Source organism: Mustela lutreola, chromosome 12, assembly GCF_030435805.1.
Source record: "Mustela lutreola isolate mMusLut2 chromosome 12, mMusLut2.pri, whole genome shotgun sequence".
Classification (NCBI taxonomy): Eukaryota; Metazoa; Chordata; class Mammalia; order Carnivora; family Mustelidae; genus Mustela; species Mustela lutreola.
Window position 1 is genome coordinate 90109412 of NC_081301.1, and position 27367 is coordinate 90136778.

At 46.0% G+C, this 27367-nt stretch overlaps 2 protein-coding genes across 5 annotated transcripts in view; both read right to left on the reverse strand.

Annotated features, from left to right (window-relative positions):
• The window catches only part of PIP5K1B (phosphatidylinositol-4-phosphate 5-kinase type 1 beta), a 323529-nt gene that overhangs the window by 223767 nt on the left and 72395 nt on the right, over nucleotides 1-27367 (reverse strand). The window lies entirely within an intron of this gene.
• PABIR1 (PP2A Aalpha (PPP2R1A) and B55A (PPP2R2A) interacting phosphatase regulator 1) lies at nucleotides 21196-24886 on the reverse strand. The gene has a single exon (XM_059141855.1). It carries the CDS (start codon nucleotides 24715-24717, stop codon nucleotides 23854-23856), a length of 864 nt encoding a protein of 287 aa, XP_058997838.1. The 5' UTR covers nucleotides 24718-24886; the 3' UTR covers nucleotides 21196-23853.

The window sequence follows — 27367 nt, forward strand, 5'->3', positions numbered from 1 at the left end:
GAGTAAGGGGCCATGAAGACTTTTTAAGAGTGTTATGAAGAGGAGACAAGAGAAGCGGGGAGGGAGGGCCAGACTGAAGGCATGCATCCAGCCACTGCTGCAGGGGTCCCGGTGATGGGAATCTAGAATATTCCATTGGAGCCAGAGACTGAGCAGAAGGCGCCCCGTGTGGTGCTGACGTGGAAAACGTCGCCAGAACCCGGCCACCGGCTGGGTCTGGGGGAGCAGGGCAGGGGGCCGTCCGACACGACTGAGGTTTCAAGCTTCACTTCCTAGGGAAGGTCACGCCACTAGTGTGACTTCTAAGAGCAGCAGCCCCTCTGCTCCTCCCTGGTGTGTCCCTCACCGCCCCCGCCCCAGCTGCACAATCAAGCCGGTGTTGGCCTTGGCCTCATCAGGTCAGGCCTAGGACGGTGCCAGCCCAAGTCACGGATGAGTGGAATTCAGAACACGCAATTTCACCAGACTGCAGAAAGACACACAGACAAGGCCCTGCGTTTCCAGGGAGACAGACAGACAGAGTCCAAGTGCCTGATGGTCGTCCCGCCCTGTGAATCCTGTCATAATCCCCAGTTAGCCACTGGGTTCTGGAAGGCCCCAGCCATCTACCTAATGCGTCCACTATTCACTTCTAATCTGAAGAAGACAGAAACAAAAAAAAAAAAGAGAGAGAGAGAAAGAAAGAAAAGAAAAGTACCCTCGGTAGTCTGTCACAGGCTTAGCTGAGGTCATGGGCCCACCCTCCACCTGTCACCCTCTCCTCTGAGCCACATGCTGTTGGGACAGATGGTGACAGCGTGGTGGTCACGGGAACGGGCTCTGAGTCACACTGTCCGGCTTCACCAGCTGTGCGGTCTCCCTGAGTCACTTCATCTGTGGGCCTCAGTTCCCTCATCTGAGCGATGGGGAAACAATAGGGCCTTTTCTGCCCGGGCAGGGGTGAGGACGGACCAATCTGTAAAGCCCTTTCAGGGACCCCGGCCCAGAGCATAATACTCCAGAGGTATAAGGTCACCGTCATCGCCATCAGCTGCCCTCACTGGGACGGGCACTGCAGACGGAGGAGATCCCGTCACTGCTCTGCTTCCGAACTTCCTGTGGCCGCGGAGGTGACCCAGGCCACTCAGGGTCCTGCAGAGTCTGGGCACCCACCCAGCTCAGGCCGCTGTTCTGCCTGCCTGTCTCCCTCCCTTGGGGCGGAGAGAGCCTAGACACACACACACACACACACACACACACGTACGTGTGCACGGTTCCCTGCACCTCAAGTCTCAAGAGACCGCAGACCGCACCCCTGCCTGAGCCCACAGGGTTTGCTCGCCCTGAAAGGGCCTCTCCGTGAACCCGGGTATCAGTCAAGGGTCTCCCGTCTCTGAGGACTTCCTGATTCCTTCCATTCTAGAAGCACACAGTGCCTCCCGGGCAGCGTCCTCCTCACCCGTGGAGCACCTCCTGTGCCAGGCACACCTGTAAGGACTGCATGAATTAACACATGCGATTCTCCCAACACCTCATAGGTTTCCCCGTTTTTTTACAGAGGAGAAAACCAAGGCACAGAGACATTATGTAACTTACCCAAGCTCACGCAGTAAGCGAGTGCAGAGCCAGGATGGGAGTGCACATGGCTCTTAACCACTCTGGGACTACATACCGCCTATTTTAAGACTTCATTTATCTCCTTCCGCCCCTCCCCGTCATCTCTGCAGCTCATCTCCTGCCTCCCAGAGGGATGAATGGTCCCTTCGCTGGCTGCCATCCCCATCTGCGACACCGACTCCCAGCCTTCTGTCCCGAGCACAGCTAAGGTGTCTGTATTCCTTCCAGCACACCCCTGCCTGGAGCACCTCCCCCGTCATCCCCAGTTAGCCTTTTACCTGGATTGTCTCTCTCTCTCTCTGGCTCTTCACCTTGGGAACAGGAGCAGGTCTGTTCTCTCCGGAGACCCTCCATGTCCTGCCCCTGCGGCTCCCTCGGGGGGCAACCTTGTCTCACTTCCCTTACACTCAAGGTCAAACCCTCCAGAGACCTGGGCACGCTCCCCGCCGTCACTTCGAGAAGCACAGCAATCCCCGCTCCTGCCCACGTCCACGCCACACGTGGTTTTGCCCTTGTGGTTTCTTTCATGATCTTTCTGTACTTCCCCAAAGCGCTGACCTGGGAAAAGCCCTTGAGCTACACCGTGGGCTCGGACGTGTCTGGGCAAGTGACAGACGGCCAGTCCTTCTTCACTGAGGGATCGTCTTCCCTCGGCTCCCCGGCATGGCCAACATGACCATGGGCTTGCCCCAAATCCCCTTTCCTGATGTTCCTTACTCACACAACCTGGATCCTGTTTGGGGAGGCAATGTGCCCAGTTCGAGAAACAAGAGAAACCTGTATTCCCAGATATTCTGGAAACGAGAGGTTGGTGGACGGTGATGTCCTGGGACACCTGTTAAAGAGGCAAACACAGTCTGTGTGGGCCTTTGTGCCACCTGTCATTTGCTCTATGACCTTTTGTCCATGACAGCAGACCTGGGGGAGAGCATGAGCAGGTTCTTTTTTCCAGGTTCCCCTACCCATCCGATTGTGTCTCTCTTTGGCAGGCTCCCTCCTAATGACTGATGTTCCATGTGGTGTTTTGAATTTCTTCTTCTCATGCCTTCTGAATCATTTCTTCCATCCCCAGCGGCTTCAAATGCAACCCACCTGTGATGACTTCCAAACAGTGCTGGGTCTCAGCTCTCCTTCTGGAGCTCTAGATTGGTCTTTGTGTTCGGTGGCTTTCGGGGTCCCTGCAGCATCTTACAGGCTCTATCAATCCTATAAGCTCCAACTTCCAGGCCTCCTATTCCACTGCCTTCAGAGAAGGCTCCCGTCTTCCACCTGGTGGTCCAAGCCCCAAATCCAGGGGCCTTCCTCACTCCTCAATACCCCCCCAGTCCATCCGTCAAGCGCTCCAATCGCCTCAATGGTCGTCTTTGGTTCTGACCCTTTCTTGGCATCTTCCCTGCTACCATCTTCACTGGGACATCACGGTTTCTTGCACAGATCATGGCCTCAGCCTCGTGAGCGGCCTTGCTGGGGCTACAGGAACCTTTCTGTGATGCAAACCTGCCTAAGCCACGCTCCCTCTTTAAAATGCAGCAGTGGGGGCGCCTGGGTGGCTCAGTGGGGTACAGCCTCTGCCTTTGGCTCAGGTCATGATCCCAAGGTCCTGGGGTCGAGTCCCGCATCGGGCTCTCTGCTCAGTAGGGAGCCTGCTTCCCCCTCTCTCTGCCTGCCTCTCTGCCTACTCGTGATCTCTGTCAAATAAATAAATAAAATCTATAAAATAAAATAAAATGCAGCGGTGGACTTCCTGCTGCTTCAGGGCAGAACTCAAAAGTCTTCAGGACGGCCTGGGACCTCTCCTGACTGGGTCTCTAACACCTTCCTCCCCACTGCCGCCCCACAAGGGCTGCAGCCACGTGGGATGACTTCTGGTGGCCCGCCACCTGCTGTGGCATTCACGGTGGTGCCTGACCCGCCAGGCACTCGTTGGCCTCGAGATATAACCCGGGTTCCACTTCCCTCCACAAGCCCGCCTAGCCCTCCCAAATCAGAGTTCACTGCTTCTCCTCTGAGCCCCAAGGGCGCCCTGAGCCTGCCCCTATGGGGACACTTGCTGACCAAACTGCCATCATCAGCTTCATTTTCTTTTCCTTCCGCTACAAGGTCAACGCTTTGCCGGGGAACAACCTCCTCGTCTTTACGTGCAGATCACAAAACCCAGCACGGTGCGCGGCACGTACACAGACCTCGAACCTGGAAGTTGGATGAATGTGTCCGTGAGTCTGTCCACTATGCTTCATAGAGAAGCAGCCGGAGGGCTGACATGGTGTTTTATTATCCGTCCTTACCCATGACGTCGATGCTTCATAAATGTCTTCTTCCTCCCCTTTGGCCACTGGGATGTTAAATCAATGTTGAGTTTTTTTAGAATGATGACATGAGATGATAAAAAACAAGGACAGGGATCAATTTCGCATCCCAGAAACCTCCCAGAGGTATCTTTCCTTCTTCCTTCTTTCCTTCCTCCCTTTTCTTGCTGTCTGAGGTCCATGAAACACAGAAACACAAAGAACGTAAAAGCGGCCAGCAGCCTCCCCCACCCAGAGAGGCCCAGGGTTCACCCTTCGGAGCTCCTCCTCTAAGCTGTTTTTTGGGATGCCCACAGGCGGACTTTGCTCTCCACCTCCTTGCTGCTTCTAGAAATGCATGCGAGGCGGAAGGGGGCTGGAACACCCGTTTCACTGTGGTGGGGCAGACATCATTCATCCCATCGGAATTCAATACAGCAGCAGTCACAGGACAAAACACGAAGACCACCCCCGCCCCCCGGTGTCGCAACTGCTCTGAACAGGGGAGACTTCAAGCGGAGACAGGGCATCTCCTGGCGGCAGGTGCCCTTTGTCTGCAAACCTCACCCGGGTACGTCTCTGGGACCGCGGTGTGCCAAGCAACCGTAATTTAAGGGAAGACATAATTCAAGATTTTGGTTCCTCTGTCCACTCTGGCAAAGACTTCTTGTCAGGTGGGGCATTCAGTTCACAGGAGCAACTCTCAATCTTATTACTAAACTATTTCAATTCCTATGATTTTGAAAGTAGCGGCGGGGCGGGGGGGGGGGCAGGGTGCGGATTCCAAATCTTCAGTTTGAGATCTCAAATCTCACACACGTGGCAGGATGTCTCAGAGCTCACCGCTGTGCTGGTGTCTCAAAACGAAACATACCCTCTTTTTTCAAGATCAATGAACAGGCTCAACCCGATGTCCAGCCCAACCCAAAGAAATCCAGGAAGGATGGGGCAATGTTGTGATTAGTAGCAACCCCGCAGGAAAACTATGTGCCCGTTCCCTAGTGTTAATACAGCCAAGCATCTTTGGAATCCCGGGCTCCCTCCTGCCTGGGCCTGCTGTTTCCCTTTGGAGAGCTCTACGTGGGGGTGGTGGGGGAGTCATCAAAACACACAGACAGGGTCATGCCTTGGCTCACAGAAAGCACTCTGCCCCCCACCCCACCTTCCCACTCCCAAACACGATGTTAATTCATCCTATTGGAAGGCAGGCAGAGGGAGCTGGAGAAAAGGATGGCTGAGCCTACCCAGGGACCCCTCTATCTGTGGGAGCAGCATGGAGACAGGCCTGCGAGTGCTGGGGACAAGCACGAGCACCTGTGACTTGGATCACAGCTTCCTGTATGGGGCTGGGTGGGGGGAGGGGAGAGGAGCCACAGGCACAGAGACAATCACTCAAACACTCTGCGACGTGGAACACTTACAGCTTCAGGATCTTGAGAACTTAAGTCATGAAAAGCTGGGGCCTGAAGGAGCCACATTTTTTACCCTGCCATGACCCTGGGAAGCTTAGGACAGGCCCTTTGTGGAAATAACAAAAAAGCACCCCTTCTGACCTAGCAAAAGCCCACCTCTCTGTCAAAAATGGGAACATCTCCTCTGGGCAGACTCAGCCCTGCAAAGAAAAAAAAGACCTCTTTCACCAGCTGGTATGGGCTGCACAGCAGCTTTTGTTCACTCTGAGTGTGTGTAGAACCCCACGTAATGTGTGCAGAATCCCCTTCTTGATACGAGCTGCACCCACAGACAGCTGAGCCGGAGGGGTCTTGAAGGCCAGTTCGACCAGTACACAGAAGCTGTGGTGCCCAGTGGGTTCCAGGAGGCTCAGGCTACCCTGATTCCTCATGAGGCCACAGAAGGCACGGAGGACTAGATCACTCCTTCAGAAACACACAGATGCATGTGCTGGACCCGTGTGCCAGGGTCTGGGGGAGGGGCTGGGCTCAGTGTCAAACACAGGCAGCCTAAGGACAGACCAACCTGACACGCTCAGGGTCTGGGCCCACACCCAGTATGCCGGGAGGGTCCTCCTCACTCACCAGCCTCAACTGGGCACCGGCTGCCCACAGGTACTTCCGCCCCAACCAGCACCACTGTTTTCAAGCCCTCCCAGAACCTGACATGGAAAGTCAGGGCTTTGGATTTAGAACTCTCAGGCTCCTCGTCGTTCTGGGCCAGAAAGGGCTCACCAGACCCCTGGCCGGCCACCTTCTCTTCTCCACGGCAGTCCCGCCCCACGCCTCTCAGGGCCTGAGAGCTCACGGGTGGAAAACACTGTGTACGGTGCTCCGCACCCTTCAGACCCCAGGGTGGAGACTGGGGCGGGGCTCCCTCACAGCAGCAGGGACCTGGGAAAGAGGTCCTCACAGCAGACTCGGCCTCACCAGCGCAGAGAATTCTAGAATGTGGGGTCCTCGATCCCTGGAGCATGGTAGAGAAAGGAGCACATGCGCTGCTCCTGGGCACATCCCCTGAGCTTGCCTGACTTGCTGTCCTGTGGAGAAGGGGCACAGCCAGTTAAGGGCTGGAGAGAAGCCAAGTACGAGACCTAGGTTGGGTGTCCCAGCGAAGATTGCCCTTGTCGGGTTCAAGAGCAGTACTACCAGGGCACTGGATGGCTCAGTGGGTTAAAGCCTCTGCTTCGGCTCAGGTCATGGTCCCAGGGACCTGGGATCGAGCCCTGCATCGGGCTCTCTGCTTGGCGGGGAGGCTGCTTCTCTTTCTCTCTCTCTCTCTCTCTCTCTGCCTACTTGTGATCTCTGTCTGTCAAATAAATAAACAAAATCTTTGGGGGGAAAAAAAAAAGAGCAGTACTACCAATGAGACCCAGGTTCCGCTGGGAATGTCACAAAACAGTGTCATCTGTGCTCATGCAGCGTGGGTACCGGGGCTCAGAGGAGTGTACGGAAGGGGCACAGAGCCTGGGGACCTACAGTACAGAGTTGTTCTGTAAAGATGGTGTGTGGACGGCAAGGTGTGAAAGAGTTGGCATGTGTTCCAAGACAAAGGAGCAGGATCTGCAAAGGCATGGGGGCGGCACAAGATGGCGCTTCCCGGAAATGACGAGTTACGTGTCAGGGTGCCGTATCTATGGATACCAGCATGAATCTGGAAAGTTCTGCAGGGAAGACCTGTGTGCCCAGCAAAGGCATTAGGAATAATAGAAGAGTCACCAAGGAAGACTTTATTCATTTTCACAACCAGCGTGTGCCCTACACAGAGTCATCAAGGAACAGAGGATGAACAGGGGATACACAGGGGATGACCAGGGAATGTGTGCTACAGACAGAGTTTCAGTATTATCAGTCATACTCCAAATGCTTCTTTAAAATGTACTAAAGCCAACCTACTGATGGGCAGTGTGGTCATCTCCAATATAATTTTAGCTAGAGCCCAGACCCTTCCTTAGCTTTGGATGGACATATCCAACAGACAGCTCCCTTTGGGTTTCCTAAAAGCATGTTAGACGTAACTTGCTTGGAACAGAACTGAAACACTCCACTCGTGCCCCTTCTGACATCCCCATCTCGTTCAACGCCCCTTTTTCACACGAGTCACCCTGGATTTCTCTCTTGCTTCCCTGCCCCCTGCCCACCTCCAAGTCCTGCTGGTTTCTCAGAACCACCTCTCCTGGGCACCTGGGTGGCTCAGTGGGTTAAGCATCTGCCTTCGGCTCAGGTCATGATCTCAGTGTTCTGGGATCGAGTCCTGCATCAGGCTCCCTGCTCTGAGGGAAGCCTGCTTCCCCTCTTTCTCTGCCTGCTTGCGATCTTTCTCTCTGTGTAAAATACATAAATAAAATATTTAAAGAAAAAGAAGAACCACCTCTTCTCTCCATCCCCAGTGCTGTCCATCAGCCCCGATACCAGCACTTTCACCAGACTCATACAACAGCCTCCTTCTGGTCTCCCTGCCTGCCTTCTCTGCAAGGCAAGAAGGATCATACAAGAAAATCCATTCAGATCAGTCTCTTGTATAAAATCCTCTAATGCTTTTCTCACTGCATTTGGAAGAAAATTCAAACTCCTCGCCTTGGCCTGTAAGACCTTGTAAGAGTTGCTGCCTACCTTGCCGTATAATGCCTCCCCTATCCCAAGCAGGTGCTTCTCTACGCCACTGAAATTCTCAGCCACCAGTGCAGTTCCTTCCCAACCTTTATTGTACTTGGAAATGATTTCATTATCTGCATATGTCTCTCTCTGGGGGGTGGGGTGTCTATTTTTCCTCCCAATAATATAAACTCCATGAAGCCAGGGAGTTGCTGTATCTATTAGAACCTAGAGATAAAACTATTAATGAAAGTTCAAGGTCTGGCTCTTAGCAGGCGTGCAAGAGATACTCACCCAGTGAACAATATTACAACCATATTAGAAATTCAACACACTTAACCACTCTCCAGACTTTTGTTACTTAGGCTTCTTGAACTTAAAAAAAAAAAAAAACCTGTTTATAAAACAAGCTCAAAATTAATAAAGGACTCACTACACTTGGAGGAAGTTTAATTCAAATCTGGACTCCAAAAGATCCTTTATGGGGAACTCTAAGGAGAATTAAACAAAATTTATCATGGATGTAAACTCATTCGTTAAAAAAATTATGGCAGTAAGACAGCAGTCCTCCAAGCCTGCTTTAATGTGGAAAATATTTAAATAAGACCATAATGGCTTTCTTACAACATATCTATTTGGTCTAAACCTCTTGTTCATTTCCACTATGAATGCACTTTGTTTCAAATCTCATAATATGCAGCCCAAAGGCTTTTCCAACACTGAGACCAACAGATGTGCACAGTGATCTTGATGATATTTTGGAATATTACAAGGAGCACAAAAAAACTTAGCAAGTAATTTAAACTACATATTCTTTGTCTAGTCTATCTTTCTATCTCTTTGTGAATCTGCAGCCATAAATCTAAGCTATTCCATCCCAGGCAGGAAAAAAAAGTATGTCACTGAGATGGAAGAACACATGGTTAAGCCGTGTCTATTTCATTAACTTTTTTAGGAACAAATGATTTAATAATTTTGCAGAACAGAAAAGAGAAATTAACAACCAGGGTTTAAAAAAAAAAAAAAAACCAGATACAGAAAAATAAGAAAATATTAAACTGGTAAAGGAAATGTAAAAACTTCACTCAAGAATTGTTTTAAATGAGGATTGCAATTCTTATTTGCTGGAAATTCCTAGAATCTACACTGTCTTCTGCAGTTGCACGACCCTTTGCACATTCCCCTTGTCTCCTGTTACGCCTGTTCACTTATCCACCCGCTGAGGAATTGCTTCCTTTAGAAACAGCTTTGTTATTCCCTTCTGGATTCCTGTACCACCCTGGAAATATGTCTATTATACATGGTAACAAAGCACTACAAAGCACCATCGGGTTTTTATTTGTTCCCGTGCAGATCCTACCAAGAGCAGCATAAGGACTCACCTCTCTCTGTAACACCAGCCCCCAGCGCAGCATCAACTACACTGTAGGTAATCGTGAGACATTCATTGCAAAATGAACGCCCAAGTCATCTCTATAAGTCCTTTCCTAAGACTTACAAGTTTGGCGAACCTATTTTATAACCCTAATACTGACAAACATGACATCATAAAGGATTTTTGTTATCTCCAGGTGCATGAAACAGAACTCTGCTAGTTGTAAAGTCAAGATTTTGGAGACGTTTCAGTGGGGGAGCTGGAGGTACGATGTGCTATCGTGAGTAACTCAGAAGACTGGGATCTCAAGTTGCCCGAGCTTTGAAAGGTGGAAACAGTGGGGACCTTGGGTCTATGGGGGCAGATCCTTATCTAACTCTGGTCTCCTTCTTCATCCGCCCTCTGTCCCTCCCATTTCAGCCTTTCTTCCATCGAAATGATGGAGTAACAACCCATCTACTGGGTTGCAGATCCCTCTAGTTTAGGAGATAAAAACCTCACAGCAACATTTTGATGGCACTGTCATGACTCTCTAGTTTGGATCCAATGAGGAAAAGGCTGTTGCAGATTCACAGAAAACAAAACTCTGAAATATACATTATTTTCAGAGAACTACATGTCTTTTTTCCCCAGTCACACCACAGGCACTCCAAAGGTGACCATGAACTAAAACACTTGAAACCGACTTGGAAAAGAATGTTTTAAAAGTGAACAAAGTTTCATGGAAATGAACATGTCGGCTCTTTTATACTGGCAAGTCCAAGCAAACGCCGAGGTCTTTAAATTTCAAAAGCTGTTCAGATGTACATCAATATACCGTAATTGAGAAAAATCTGGAAACATTCTAAAGAGCCAAAAATAGTTGGTTAACTAGAGCATGGTCCAGCCACAGAGGGTAAAATGATGCAGAAGTATATTTAAAACATTCACTGTATATTACACGAGAAACAGCAGTGACAGAACAGACTACAGAGTATGATGCCATTTTCAGGTGAAAATTATATATGCGTATTCAATCACAGAAAAAGCCTGGAACAATATATGGGAGTATAAGCCATTGCACCTCAGTGTTTTGGTTTTTTTTTTTTTTTTTTTTTTTTTTTGCTTGTTGGGGTTTTCTAAAGTTTCTAAAATGAACCTATCTTGCTTTATCACTACAAAGTGTGTGTGCGTCATGTGTCTATTTGGCGACCCCCTTTCATCTTTCTTCATATTATTAAAATACATGGCTTCAGAAAGCTTACTTAAAAGTCCTCTAAGCTCCTCTCCTAATTATATGGATTTTGTAGACTGTGTGAAAGTTAAAGCAGATTTCTGTATTCTGGGCTGTGAAACGTCAAAAAGAGGGAGAAACTCCGCAATTTTCATGAGCCTCATGAGGAAAACTAAAAGGAAAACCTACTGACTTCATACACCATGAAATCTGTAACATCACTTCCTTAGTGCGTTGTAAGAGTTTCAGTCTAAAAGGTTTTCTAAAGCCTAAAGCACTCACTGATGTGCAACAACGAAATACATGATGACATGTGAATCAATTTCCATGAGCACCCCCCGCTCCGTTTCCCAAACGCCAGCTATCATCAGTAATAAACACTGAGTTTTCGATAGCTAAGAATTGTTATTAGGAAGGCTACCTAAGCCTGTGTCCCTCTCATCCCGGAAATGTGCCATAAAGACAGGTGATAATTTCATAGATCACATACATTCTTCAGATTTCCAATGACTCGAGTTACCAGTTTCCTGGCAAATACACTGACGCGCCTTGTGCCCTCTAATCCTTACTCCTTTCCAGGTAGGAGCTATGCCCATTTAACAGGTGAAAAGACCAAGACACGCCAAGATTAACTCATTGGCCTAAAATCACAAAGCTGGGAAGTGGAAAGGCTAGATCTGGAATGCAGTTCTACCAGTCTGCGGGAGGCTGGGCTTTTTAACCATTAGGGTTACGACACCCCCAACTTTCCCCGCCCCCAAACACACACCGCCAACCACAAAGGAAGGGCTATAGGCTGTAGGCAGTACCGTGATTCAGAGGAAACCCACACTACCTAGAGCCAGGAGCAGCGGAGGAGTTTCCATGGAATGAGCAGGACAAGATCCGAGTCTTGAAAGACAAAAATGCCGAATCAGGAGAGAGCAGATCCCAGAGCAGGCAAGGTTCTCTCCTGGGTACAAATCTGGCTTGGATGTCCCTGCGTCCTTGTCTGGAAAGGACTGGGACAGGCTGCCCAACCCACAAGCAGGAACTTGACAATATTTTATAATTAGAATGAAATCTGAGCATTTCAACGGGAAGAAGGCATTCTTTCTTCCCTATTATTGCTGGCACTCTCCTCTCCCACTGTTCAGCAAGAATTTTGAAAAGGAATATGAAAAAATAATTGGTCCCTAAATAAAATCTAGGAGGACAATGAACTACTTAAAAAAATAAAATCCACAGCACTCACTGAAGAGGAAAATGTCTCTGGGTTAAGAAACTGGGCCAAATGTACAGAAGTAATTGTGTCACGGGTGTGGAACTAAATTTCAATTTATAAGTGGAAAAAAGCCATCAGAAATAGATGGCAAGGGAATAAAATGAATCAGACAAATTCATGAAGGAAGTGAATCAGTAAGCTTTTAGTAATTTACTCATGTTTGGAGGAGAAACATTTATTTATAGACTTTTCCCCTTCAAAATAATGCAAAAAAAAAAAAAAAGACAAAGAAGAAAGAAAGAAAGAAAGAAAGAAAGAAAGAAAGAAAGAAAGAAAGAAAGAAAGAAAGAAAAGAACAGAACATTTTATTTGCCTTGTTTTTTTCCCCAGACCATAATCATATATATGGACAGAGACATTTCTTGGGAAGTGCTTAAACAATTTACCAATAAGACCGGGAGGGAGGAGGACCTTGGCTCTGCTTTATCCTCAAGGATCTGAAAGAACCCACCGTCCTTCTTCAGCCATGTGGCGGACTCCAATTCCACTCCTCCTACTCTGGCTGGGTTTCCAGCCCACCTCTCCAGAGCAAGGACTCTCACCAAGGTGGCCCGTCCCTTACACGTTACTACACTGGCGCTCAGTGATCAGTCCCCTTCTTGCTTGTCAGATCCGCCACAATGGACACACCCGATCACTCCACCTCCTTTCACACAGTGTCTGGGACACACTCTCTCTGTTTCCTACCTCCGGCCTTGCTCCTTCTCTGTGTCCTCTCCCTGACCTCTTAATGTGACGTTCACTTCCTCCTCTCTCCTGTTCTTGGTGCACGTTCCCATGACTCCTAGTGATTTTGAGTGTTCTCTGGATTTTACATACGGTCCACAGTCATTGACAGATGACTCCCCAAGTGTGTATTTCCAGCCCAGCCCCTTTCCCGAACTCCAGACTCCCAAATCTAACTGCTCCCCTGACATCTGCACTTGAATACCTAATTAGGATCATTTACCTAACATCCAAAAACAGAGGCACGAATGCCCACCACCTCTACAACCTCGGCCAAAAAAATTAAAAATAAAAAAAATAAATGAAAAAAATCTGACTGCAATGCTAGACTTCCACATCTCAGGTGGTGGCGGCTCCACTGGGCCAGGTGCTTGGACCCCAAAACCTTGGAATTATCCTTTTCTCTCTCTCAGGGCCCTCTTCACACTGTTGGCTCTACCTTCAAAATACAGAATTTAACCACATCTCCCCACCTCCACTGCCACCCCCTGCAACCAAACCACCACCATCTCTTACCTGGATTGCTGGGAAGCCTCCTGACGGGTCCCCTTGCTACTTCTACACCTGCCCTTCAAAGTCTACTGTCGACACTGCAAGAGTGTTCCTTCTATCCACCCAGCCACCCATTCAACCATTCATGACGTTGTTCATTTATTTGCTCGCCGCTGAGCAGGGAGGCCAATGTGGGACCCAATCCCAGGACCCTTGGATCATGACCTAAGCTGAAGGCAGAAGCTCACCCAATGGAGCCACCCAGGCGCCCCAAGAGTGTTCCTTCTAAAACTTATGACAATCAGGCCACTTCTATCCTCGAAGTCCTGCAATGCCTCTCCGTCTCTCATAGTCAAAGCCAACGTCCTCCCATGGCACGTGAGCAACCCCTCCTCCTCCTGCCCACTTCTCTCAGCAACTCCGACTATCTTTCTCTTCAGTAATTCTGCTCCAGCCACCCCTGAGCTCCTTCCCACTCCTCACTCTCCGTGCTGTGTAATTATTCCCTATGTCTATGGACACCACTCCCTGCACCCTGTTAGAATGTATGCAGAACGTGTGCTCTACAAGGGTTTTGTTTTATCCACTGTTATACCCTAAGAGACGAGCCGGAATGAAGCACATAGATGCTCAAGTCAAAACGGCTCAAAAAGTGCATTTCTAGTCTCTCAACGAACTATAAGGAGCTCAGCCATGGGACTGGATTCCTTCCTCTTAAAAATATCCTGAGCCAATTGTTCAACCATTTATCCATCTATGAATCATCCATTCACGGTCAGCTCCAGCAATTACAAGGTGCCCCGCACAGGTAGTAGCGACGGAAGGGAAAGGCCGAGGCTTGGCTTAGGCACACGGTGAAGAGACAAGAAACCATACAAATACAAGGTGGCCTGTTAACGGACTTGACAGAAGAAAGCCATCAACAGACCAGGGCCAGAGAGGCAGGAGCCATCAGGAAAGGCTTTCCAGAACACGTTAGTAGCTCTTGGACTAAGTGTTTTTTTTTTTTTTTTTTAAGATTTTTAAATTTATTTATTTGACAGACAGAGATTACAAGTAGGCAGAGAGGCAGGCAGAGAGAGAGAGAGGGAGGTGGAAGCAGGCCCCCCCCTAAGCAGAGAGCCTGATGCAGGGCTGGATCCCAGGACTCTGAGATCATGACCTGAGCCAAAGGCAGAGGCTTAACCCACTGAGCCACCCAGGCGCCCCTTGGACTAAGTTTTGAAGGAGTTAATGAAAGAAGGTGGGTAGAGACCGGAGGAGGGAAGAGCATTTTCAGCAGAGGACACAGCTGACCGCAACACAGACAGCAGATGGGAGCAGGCAGTGCTGGGGAACCCCAAGCGGTTCAGTCTTGGGATTTAGGGGACGCGCAAAGGTGGGGAGGTCCTCTCTCACTCATGCTGCATCATCTGGTTTAACCCTGAAGTGGAAGGGTAGTTATACATGTCGCATTTCAGGTTTGTATTTTAGAAATATCTGGTAGGAAGCAGCGTGGTTAAGAGGGGGCCCTGAGAAAAACTCTACAGACAGGTACAGAATTTTGATTCAGAGTTGGAAACATAGTATAAATTGGTATGATAAAGAGCTCCAAGAATTGTAATTTCTGATCCAAGGTAATGTGACAAGGATCATCATCATTATTCTCTTTTACTGTGTTTTCAGAAGACTCTTAAGAAGAGGACATTGAAAGAAAGATGCCGTACGCACATCCCGATTCAACTCCAAATCCCAAAAGAAGTGGAACACAGACAGTAAAAAAGGTCCACAAAGAAAACCAACCTCAATGTCACTCTTGAGTCCACAAGGGCTCATGAGGGCCCGAGAGAGGGCTCCCATGCCAAAAGAAATAACCAGTCCACCTGCCCACTGCCGTGCCCTTCGGAACATCTCAGAGTTTTCTTTTCAGAAGATCCCAACATCAATGGCTCCTTGGCAATCCAGAGCTCCAGCAATCCCCTGGCTACTCCAACAGTAAAACTGATTTTTCTCCTTCAAGCAAGGGGGGAGGGAGTCCCTGAATCACAGGCATGGTTACCTCAACCAACCACTCTGCTTTTCAAGGGCACAAAAGATCTTTCTCAATTGTCCTCTTTCACAACATGCCTTGCTAGCCAAGCCCTAGATGTTAGTTTGGCTTGGAAGACCCACTGTTGGTGACTGGAAAAGAACCAGAGCCACCTCTGGCGTCGACAGAAAACGAAGCTTTCGTAGGACAGTAAGCGCAATAGGTTCTCTGTTTGCCAGTTTCAGCCCTACTGGCCAAGAGTCTGTCAATGAGTGAATTTCACGTCTCCCTAAATACTTACTCCAGAAGTTCAAAAAAGAGAAACAGATTTCAGGCACAGCGGGATCCCAGAACTATACCCTTTTCTGTTTCAGGGTAGCACTTGGAATTAGAAGGGGGAAAAGGAGAGGAAAGCTGAAATGGGAAGGAAGCTAAATACGGCTCCAAGCACACAGATCAAGGCTCATAAAGTAGGTCGGGTGTGTGTGTGACTGCGTGCGTGAACATGTGTGTGAACACAGGCATGTGTGTGCCATACATACATAGAACTTGAGTACTGGATGTTATCTGTTTAAACTCTCCACGTTATAAAATTTTTTCCACAAGCGGTAGAGCTACAAGTTCTCTTTGAAGTGATTTTTCAGTATCTGTTGAACTTCTAAAATGATAACTAACCCTTTGGAACAAATTGTGCCTTTTGATGCTTTGTTTCAAAATGTCTAATGGAGGAACATGACACTGTGAAACCTGAAGTCTGAGCACAAATTTGAAAATGTACTCAAAGGGAAGCTTTCCTTTTTGGGTCCTTTCATTCAACAGTGAAGTGATTTTTCTCAGAGGTAAAGGTAAAAAAATAATAGTTTCTCAGAGATTGCTCAATTGTTCCGCATTTAAATCTCTGCCCTCTGGGGAGAGTTCTTGTAGAAAAAGAAGGCAAGGTTGTTATTAGGCAATAAAACGTTTTGGATCCTTGTTTAAATCCTGCTGATCTTTTGCCTCTAAAAAAAAGATACATTTTTCCCCATTCGGTAGGTTGTCATTTTGTTGACGGTTTTCTTTGGGGGTGCAAAAGCTTTTTATTTGGTATAGTCCAGAGAGTTTATGTTTGCTTTTGTTTCCCTTGCCTAAGGAGACAAATTTTAGAGAAAAATGTTTCCACGGTTGATGTCGAAGAGTTTACTGCCTGTGGTGTCTTTTTTGGTTTGCAAATGATATAGCTGATAAGGGGTTAATATCAAAAATATATAAAATAAATAATTCATATATATTATATAAATATACTATTATAATTATAATTTAATTACATATAATTATATATAATTTTTATATAATTTAATATATAATTTATGTTTATATATAAATTTATATATAAATTTATACATATTAATACAACTTATACATATAAAATTTATATATTAACATATAATAAATTATATTATATTATATTATATTATATTGGTTATATTATATATTATAATTATATTAAGTTATATCTATTATATTATATATGTTTACTTATATATATAATATATTATATATAAAATAAAATATAAATAATCCAACACCCAAATAACATATAATCTGATTTAAAAATGGGCAGAGGACCTGAACATGGGGCACCTGGGTGGCTCAGTGGGTTATACCGTCTGCCTTCGGCTCAGGTCATGATCTTAGGGTCCTGGGACTGAGCCCCACATCCGGCTCTCTGCTCAGCGGGGAGCCTGTTTCCCCTCTCTCTCTGCCTGCCTCTCTGCCTACTTGTGATCTCCGTCAAATAAAGAAATAAAATCTTTTAAAAAAATTTAAAATAAATAAATAAATAAAAATAGGCAGAGGACCTGAACAGACATTTCTCCAAAGCAGAAAAATGGCCAACCGACAAATGAAAAGATGTTCAACATCACTCATCAACAGGAAACTGGAAAACAGAACCATGATGAGGTATCACTTTACACCTGTCAGAACGGCTAGGCTCAAAAAGACAAGATAATAGTGTTGGCCAGGAGGTGGAGAAAGATGAACCCTCATGCACGGCTGGTGGGAATGCAAACTGGTGCAGTCACTGTGGAAAATAGTATGGAGGTTCCTCAAACTTAAAATTAGTTATAATCCAGGAATTCTACCACTGGGTATTGACCCAAAGAAACCGAAAACACTAACTTGAAAGGATATATGTACCCCTGTGTTTATTCCAGCACTGTTTACAGAAACCAAGATAAATAGAAACAATCCAAGTGTCCACCAGTAGAAGAACGGAAAAGAAAGTCGTGGTATGGACAGCTACAGAAAGGAGGAAGAGCTTGCATCTGCAATGAGAAGGATGAACGTAGAGGTGTAACACTAAGTGAAACAAGCCAGACAGAAAAATACTGCAGGGTTCCACTCCTATGTGGAATTTAAGGACAAAACACACAAAGAAACAAAGTAACAGGCTCTTACATACAGAGGGGGGAGGGGTGAACCAGGCGATGGGGAATTAATGAGTGCACTTATTTGATGAGCACTGAGTAATGCACAGAATTGGTGAATCATTATATTGTACTCCTGAAACTGCTACAACGCTGTATAGTAATTACACTTCAATTTTTAAAAAAAGGAAAAGAAAAATGATACATTTTAAACTTACAGGGCTTTTTTTGTGTGTTGGGGGAAAGGGTCAAAATGATCTTGCCTGTGTTTCCCTAGGAATGGACAATCTGAAGACAACCAAGGACACTGTTTAACTCAAATATAACAAGGCAAATTTATGTGTTTTTTTTTTAAAGGAAAAGAATCTAAAATTTGTGCTTTTAGATTTCTTATATCAAGTCAGTTTGAAAATATGTAAACCATAATTTTTTCTATACCAATTTGATTTTACCTATTAATAAAGAAAATCCTCCCGAGAGCTTCCTCTAATATCAAATATCAAATATGAAATATGAAAATAGTGTCTAAAATGTCTAAAACCACCGTTCTAAATAAATATATCATTTGATTCAACATGTAAGTGGCAGCAAGAACAAGCTGGAAAAGAGACTTTATCTCAAATGAGAAAAAGAAAAAAAACAAACAAACACAAAAAGACCTAAATCCAAAAGGAAACAAAACGTAATGGAGACTTGAGAAAACGCACTTGGTCTTCTCATGTTAAATCACAGCACCTACCCCACAGGGCTGTTAGGAGAATTATATGAAGTCATTCATACAAAGCACTGGAAATAGTATCTAGAGGCTCAATTTAGTGTTTAATAAATATTAGTGCCAATTATTGTTAATTATTGTCACTGGTGATGGCTCATGTTATCAGGCCATTTTTGGCTTTCTCACTGGGGCAGGCAAACAGTCTTGAGGGGATCACAATCTTGGGAACATTCTGGCTGTAAAGGATGGCAGCCCGATTTCACAGGGGAACACACTGAGAAACTGCTCCCGATTTCTCAAATCCAGAAGCAAGAGAAGGTAATTACAGAGGATCCGATCTGTGAAGGAAGAACTATCACCTGAGAGCGAGATAAGATTTGTTCTGCATCTTCCAGAGAGACAGCTTTGACCTCAGTTGCGAAAGTTACAAAGGAACGTGTCGTCTGCAAGAGAGACTCTTCAACATGGAAAACAATGACCTCATAAAAGGACAGGTTGCCCTGAAGGGTGGACAGCGTACTGTCACTGAGTGTGAACACAGGAGCTTTTGCCTGCCAGGGATGATCAGAAGCTTCCTTAACCAGTCCCTGCTAGATGACTATCAGGACCACAGCCATGGTGATGAGGACGGCTGACCCTTCAATGGAAACTGCCTAGCACGGCTGGACTTTACTGACCATCTCATCCTCTCCACCACTCGGCTTGAAGCCCGTGTTCCTAACCACCACGATCCGCTGCCTACCCCTGACTTGAGAAACCTGAGCAAACTATTTATTTAGCCCCTCTGTCTGTCTCATTTGCAAAATGAGAAAAATGGCATTTATCTCAGATGGTAGTGATAAAAAGTAAATGAAAGAAATTTGTTTAGTACCTAGAAGAGTGTCTGACAATAGCAAGTACCTTACATGCAATTTCTTTTTATAGAAAGGTCATTTCAACTTTTAAGAAAATTTTTTACTTGGATGGCAAGTTAAGGAAGGCATAAAGAATTGTCTTGGCTACAGTGAGCAATCTGATATAATTTTTTCTATCACATAAGTGGGACTCACAGCTTGCTGATTTAAGATTGATTCTCTAAGGGCGCCTGGGTGGTTCCATGGGTTAAAGCCTCTGCCTTCGGCTCAGATCATGATCTCAGGGTCGTGGGATCGAGCCCCGCATCAGGCTCTCTGCTCAGCAGGGAGCCTGCTTCCTCCTCTCTCTCTGCCTGCCTACTTGTGATCTCTGTCTGTCAAATAAATAAATAAAATCTTTAAAAAAAAAAAAAAGATTAATTCTCTAATGAAACGAAATAAGCCACAAAAAAGATGGGCAAAACTGAAGCAGGAGTTCTGCCTGAGATCCAATTCTCTGTATACTTTGTCACGGCTGATCATAAGGCCTTGAGTAAAGGGGTTTCGTCCATCACCCACTGCTGACTTCTCTTAACACCCTCAAGGCCTTGGTCAGTAACTCAGCTACACTTTCAGCAGAATCTTTAATTGCTTCACACACTGGACTCAACCTACGTCTACTTAACCAATTCTTAAACCTAGGTCAATCCAATCTACTTCTTTTGCATCTGCCATCCAACCCTGCAAATGGGGCCTAGTCAAGCTTCCTCTCAACCCTGAGTCACTGCTTTACAGATTTTCAAAAGGCAACATTAAATCTTTCTTTTGCTCAAGCTTCTAAATCTACTCCCACCCACCCTCAAACACCCTAGACTACTGGGTAATTAGAAAATAGAAGCAATCGGATACAAATCCTTTCCTCTTTTCTTATACCTTCCTCCACACCCACAAGCTCCTGCCAAAGCAAATCAATTCAACATGTACTGGTATCTTTGTTCAAGCCTCTTCCCCTCTCCTTTCTGCTTTCAGAGGGGGAAAAAAAATGCCTCCAAACCTCCTTTCTCAGGATGACCCTTTCTTCTATTTGCAGATGCTACCCAGGACATACAGGTTACAACACCTTCCTTGGTTTGTTGTTTCGGAAGTTATTCCCATTTCCCACCTCTCTCTTGGATTTTCAGACTTTTTCTCACGCTCTATATACACAGTCTTAAGGAAAAAAATTTTTTCTTAGTCTTTATTCCCTCAGAAAACTTGACACTTTCTCCATCTTACTGCCAAATATCTAAGAGTGGTCCGTCTCTCGGTGTAGGTGTGTAACCAGCTGACCTAACATGATAAATCTGAGTCACTGGAAGGCATCTCGATACAGATTATTCTTGGTTACAATCAATCTTTTAAGTATGCTCAAAGGTTCTGACATCCAGCACCCATAGATTTGGTGACCATCTTTTTTTTTCTTTCCCGTTTTCATTGTGTTTTTAACGAACACAATAAAGGAAAATAGACCACAGTGATTTGTTATACATGACAGACTGTACTTTAGCTAAATGTTGATGTGCTTGGGGACTTCCAGCACCAAGTTCATAGCTTAGCAGTACTAAGACTGGTTTTGAAGGATAGGTCCCACATGAGTTAAGCCTTTGAAAGTAATGACTAAAGTTACAAACAATAATACAATGTAAATGGTCTATATAAACTCTGAGAGCCTCATCTGATTTAAAATTTACCACCCATACAGAAAAATAAGCTTACAGAAATAAAGATTTCCCTATACCTTCCGAGAAAAGGATCTGGCCACAGGACCTAAAATGGGAGAGATGATATATTCAGTAAGAAAGCAAGGGGGAGGGAGGGGCAAGTGTCAGATCCCCCCAGGCTCCCTGGGCCAGAATTAGTACATTTTGGTATACCATAAACATAACGGGAAGCAAAGGAGAAGCCTTAAGCTGGACGATGGAAGGATCAGGCATGTAATTTTAAAAGGATTACTTTAGTTGCTGTATGGAGAATGAATGGACACCTGACAAGAGCGCGTGAGAGGGACACGTGAAAGGGATGAGTGGGAATTAGGCTACTTTGGAAGTCTCTGAGGGAAATGAGTGGTAGCCTGGGGGCAGGGTGGCCACAGAGATGAAAATTGCGGGGGGGGGGGGGGTGTAGATTCCAGAAGAGAAAATCACTAAGACTTAGGGAAGATACGGGAAAGAAAAGGAAGAGAGATGTCAAGGACATGTTGGCTTCCCAAATTTATATACATATATACACGGAAATGAGGAGCAAAATAACTTGTACAATATATACTGAATTAACAGAAATTACCAATGGGACGGGCAGATGAATTTTACATAGTAAAAGGCAGACTTTAGTTTTTACTATATAGATATCTGCATTGTTTAAATACTTTTATAATCAGCAGGTATACATTCTTTCATAGTTAAATTAACATGCAATAAAAAAGAAACAAAGCATTTGCCTGGCTGAAAAGGACAGGAATGGCATTTTTGGGGGAAGAACAATCCATCCAAAGGCACAAACACATGAAAGTACACGGCGTATTTCAAGAAGATCAAGGAGTCTAGTGTTCGCAGAGTAAGAAGGAAGGATGTGTGCTCAGACAGGATGAGCAGAGTTGTAAAGCTGTTTTACAGTACGGCCAGTGAATGAATGAAGGACCTTATTATATGCCAGGTCACGGAAAGCATTCCCTACGCTGTGGGAAATGGGGAAGCACATAAAGTTTTCAAGCAGGAGGGTGAAAAACCAATCAAGTTTCTATTTCAGGAAGATCACTTTAGAGGCAGAGTGAAGACTGGGCCAGAAGGGAGGTGGGAAAATGGGCGAGATCACTTGGGCTGGAACCCAAGTGTAATCAGAGGCAAAGAACAGAAAAGGGGAGAGGTCTCAGATTCACTTCAGGAGGCAGGACTTAGCGATTACACTGGATGTGACACGGTAAAGGGAAAAGTCAAAGACACTTCCCATGGTTTCCAGTTTAGAAAATCAGCTAGTGAGGACATCAATTTAGGTAATTCAAGAACAGGTTCAATGATACTGAATTTTGTTTTGGAGATGCTGAGGTTAAAGCACCTCCGGAAGCAGGTCAAGGTACCCACCAGGAAGCTGGCTATACAGGTTTGAACTGGAGGAACAAGGTCAGGACTGGAGTACGTGAACTACTACCCAGAACAGAGAATTTTCAGCCTACGGACACAATCTTACCCTCGATATAATTTCATTGAATTCTTAAGGCAACTTTCAAAAGCTGACCAGTTCCATTTATTCTCAGTTGTAAAAATTCCACATAATTGTTAAAATCTCTATAAGCAGTAACTTAGAAAGCTGGAGCTTTTTTATCTTGGTCTCTCTTTTACTTCCTCCCCTTCCCCTTTTGTCTGCCATTCTATCTATCTAACAAAGGAAGATATAGGAAGCATGATATAAAAACATTTGATATTAAATATTTCTGTATTTTGTCTTAGTTGTAAAAGGCAAAGAAAAGAACATTTTACAATTCTACCTTTAATAAAATCTAAGTTAAATAATGATCTACCTATGTGACTCTCCACTGATTTTCTCTTGCAAGTCACTGACCCTTCATCAATTAGCAATCCCCAAGGCAGTCAACTCCAGCTCTGGCTTTAACTACACAGGTTCCTGCAACAATTCCACCGTTCTGTTGTTGCACACTGTCAGAAATCCAAGTCACACCGTACCTCTGTCTAACCGATGGTGCCCTAGTTTGATGGGAGCTGGAGAGGAAGGACCTGTTGGCAAGGAAACAGCTGCTTCCTTCCTGAGCCAGGGAAAACCAGGAAGGTGACAGATGGGCAGAGCAGAAAAGCAGCCAAAAGCTGCTTTGGCTCCTTGTTGGCAAGGATTTTTCACTGAGGCACAACTGGATATTTTAAAGCATATCAGTGATTGAGAGACTTATCTGCCGGGGTGCTCTGATGAAGTCCAACAGGGCTTCCCACATTTTCTGCATTTGAGAAACTTTCAAGTTTGCAGTGGTACAAAGAACCTGGTCTCAGCCTATGTAGAATGGGCCAAGACTGCAAGGCACTGTCCCATTTTCCTTCAGGATTATACCCAAGAGAATGCACTTTCTGGTTTAAAAAATGTTTTTCTTAAACTTTCCTGGAGTTCTATTTGGACAACTTATTAGAATATTAAAATTTCATTAGAAAATGCGTTTCAGTGTTTAGTTTATACAGTTAATTTAAAAAGATTTGTTGCAAACTTTCATATTTTGTTCTTTTATCATTTCCCCCTCCCAGCCACTTGTGAACCCAGAAAATTAAATATCCAAGGATTCCTGGATAAAACAGACAACCACTAGATCGATATGTTATGACTAACATATTTTTTAAAAATCGCTGTAAATAGCTAAGGTCTTCGTCAAATAGAAATTAGCAATCACTGAAAAATAACATTAAAAATTAGTGTGGGCATGAAATATGGAATTTTAAAACATCAGTTTACTATGCTGATTAATTCAACATTTATATTTGCATCAGAACTTAATAATCCCATAAATAAATAGAGCTCTCAATTATTTTAAAAAATCAAGGGATAACATATGTATTTAAACATATTAGCAGCATAAAGACGTATGCTTCAACACACTTATTGGAAAACGTCTGAAAATATTACTACACTGAATTCAAGGGCATCTGCAGGAACCTGACATAGAAGTTCTATAGAGTAACAACATTTCAGGAAATTCCAAAAAAAAGGAAGAGGGTCAAATAGGAAATAGCCTCAAATTAATCGACAAAGTTCAGTGCTTGCTCCGACTTGATTTTTTTTTTTTTCCTCTCCGTTGCAAAACAAAAACAAAACAGAAAACAAACGAACAAAAAAACCGAGTCTCAGGATGGGTGGGTGAATCACTTAGATGAAAGTTCATCTACTGGAATAAATGGAGAGGCCGCTTGGGCAGGCGACACAGGAGAGTCGGTGGTAGTGCTGACTTTCGCTGGTGAGTTACACGACGATCCCGCACTGCTGCTGTTTCCGTCGAGGGTATCCGACGATACACACACGCCAGGATCTGACAGCTGTGCAACATCAGAAGAAAGCATGTTGGTGATGCCCTGGAAAAATCTCTTTGGCTGATACTCAGTTTCCATTTCACATTTTCTTTTCAATGGTCCAAGAACACTTGGTCTAATGCAATTGATGGGACTCTGGCTTCTCCGGGTAGTAAATCGAGTCGTTGGGCTGGGAATGGGACTCGGAGGCAATCCGTTGCTACTCACAAAACTTTGCAAGGAGGGTGAAAAACACTGCTTCCCGATCCCCCGGGTGGGCGACGGCGCTGGGGACACCGGAATGAAATCGATGCGCTTCGGGGAGGCGGACTTCTCCACGTCGTTGTCACTCAGGCTGAAACTTTCCTCCCAGGAGTGGCTTATCTGCATTGCGTTCTGCACCTCGCGCTCGTGGACGGTCTCTCGGTTGATCAAGTCCATGCCTTCCTCCTGCTTGATCTGGTGCAAGCGGCTGCTGTGCATGCGGACGGGGGAGGCCGGCAGGAGCAGGCCGTGGCGGTTCTGGAACGTTGTGCTGTTCCGCCTGGCGCTCGGCGCCTCGGCCTGGAACACCGGCGAAGTGTCACTGAGGCCGTGGATCAGGGGGGCGCTGTTAGACCTCCTGAGGCCCCCGCCGGCGCCACTGCCGCCGCCCTCCGCCGGGCTCCCGCCAGTACCCGGAGGCAACTCCAGGTCTAGCTCCATCTTCTCCTGAGCCATGTCGGGGGCAGGGAGGCGGGGGCGGCGCTCAGAGACCTAGGACTCCCATTCCCCGCAGTCCAGGGCCAGGGCCACCGCCGCCGCCGCCGCCGCCGCCAATCTGTCAGCAGGCTCGTCCTTCTGCGCATGCGTGCCCCTTCGCGCAGGCGCGGTGAGATCTCCCTCTCCGCGGCGCCTGCTTAATGCGTAATAGTCGCCCCGCAGCCCTAGGGGGAGGGGCAAGGAGTGGTTGGGCCGCTACCCAGTCCAATTCTTCCGCAATTAGTTACCGAGCTACGAGCTCGCGGCCAGGCATGTTAATAAGGTTACCGTGTCCCGGAGTAAGCACTTGTAAAAAGTGACCCTGAAAGGCCGACGGTGATACGGGGCTGTATGAAGGGGAGGAGAGCTTGGCCTAACCAGGGAGGGCTTCCCTGAGGAAGGGACCATCCGCTGAGATCAGGAGGGAGACAAAATGGGTGCAGGAGAGTGAACCGTCCAGGAAGCGGGAAGCTAGGGCCACCCCTGCGGGGGCAGGCGGGAACCGGGTGGTGAGGGAGGGAGAGGGGCCTGCAGCGCGGAGTGAGGGCGGCCCTGACGTGAGGTCCCGGGCTGTTCTGGCCTTTATCCTGAGAACAATGAAAACCCCGAAGGGTTGCAAGCCTGAGTGCACGAGCACGGGCTGCCGTCGGGGGCACAGAGGGGTGGGAGATTAGAACCTACAGGGCAAAGACCAGAGGGGAGGCAGTCTCCTAGGCCAGAGGGGATGGTAACCTGCACTTTGGGGTTAGTGTGGGAGAGGAGACACCGGTAAATCTGAGAACGATTTAGATCAGGGGGAAAACCAACCTGTCCCGCTATTGCTATTATTTTATTTAGATTCCTATTTCTAGGACAAGCATATGTGCTCAATCATCTTCACTCAGTATAAAGGGAGGGAAGCAATAGGGCTTCACGCTTTAAAAATAAAGACAATATTTAGCTCATGTAATTAATACAAACTTTGATATCTCATTAAAATGGGTTTCTGTTTATTCATGTATTCAGTCAAGGTTTTTTGTTTTGTTTTGTTTTGTTTTCCCTATGTACTAAGCACTGCCACGAAAGAGGCCCTAATAGGAGAGCATTTAATTTCTACTGAAGGGAAAGAGATAAATAAGCTATTTTCACATAGTGGCAAACCTTAGGAAAAAACAGGATGGTGTGATAGAGCACTACTGATACAAGGGAGGGGGCATCAGAGCTGAGATCTAACCACAAGAAGCAAGTCATGTTGACATCTGGGGGATGACTATTCTAAGCACAGAAAATAGCACCTGCTAAGAAAGCCCTAGGCAGGCATGAGGTTGGTGAGTTGGCATGAGAAGAAAAAAGGGCAGCTGAAGCATAAGGGGGAGAGTGGTGTGAGGACACAGAAGAGTTTGGATCTCATCCTAAGTACAATGAACAGCCACTAGGGAGTTTAAAGCAGGAAAGTGATATTATCTGGTTTAGGTTTTAAATATCGCTTTGGCTCGGTGGGAATTAGGCCGAAAGCCGGCAAGAGTGTAAGCAAAGGGGCAGATCCAGAACCCACGGCTACAGTAGAGGCGGATGACTGGGCGAGGGCTGTAGCAGCAGTGACAGGGAGAAGTGGATGGAATCAGATGTTCTGGAAGTAGAACCAAGAGGATAGGCAGATGGATTCCATTCAGATATTGAAAGGAACAGACAATTCAAAGGCAACCCCTAGGTTTCTTAACACTACGTAGATGGTATCATCATTTACAGAGAGAGGGGGAGGAGTGGGTTTCAAAAAGTGGAAATTAAAGGAGTTCTGTTGGGCAAGGTGAGTTGTAGGTGGCTATGAGATATCCAGATGGCTGTCTGAACTGAAAGAAAGCATCGTGATTTTTGTTCGTCTTTCTCCTTTTGCAGCTGAAGAATGTAAGGTCCAGAGAGCCTAAGTGACATGTCACACACTTTGTTTAGTAGTGGGGACCTGTATTAGAATTCAGGTCTCTTGGTTCCCAGTCTATGCCTCTTTTTCCACTGTACCTCAAAGTAGCTTTTCATATGAATTCCCTGTAAAATACAGGTCCTAATGCTATAATGTTGATTTTTCAATGCCTGTAATTACATAGAAACTGATTTAAGCTTTCCAAATGTCAGACAGTATCCAAAGTGCTTCACATGTAGTAACCTTACTTAAGTCCTCACAACAACCCTATCAGGGAGGTACTGTCCTCATCATGCAGGGGAAATGGAGATGCAGATATGAAGCAATGTTACCAGGATAAGAGTAAAGAGCAGAATCTGGGCTTTCTGGGTCCAGAACCTGGGTACCATATTGCTTCTTCCAAGGGCAATGATGTTTTAGAACTGGGAGAAGCCACGTCCAGAGTGTTAGCTTTGTGAAGGCAACAGAACTTGAGACACGATTCGATGCACAGAATTTTTTACAGAGCGACAAGATTTTCATACAGAAGTGATGGCATGATAATACAATAGCGTATTTGCTGATACATGATGTGCTTGGAGAAGAAGAGTAATGGGGAAAAACTTGGAAATGGAAGTTGGAGTGAGAAAATCTGGGCTCTGAACACCAGGCAAAAGGGCCTGTACTTAACATGTGAGGCAACAGGAAACAGTGGAAGGTTTCTGCCAAGACGAATGACACCAGGAGAGCTAC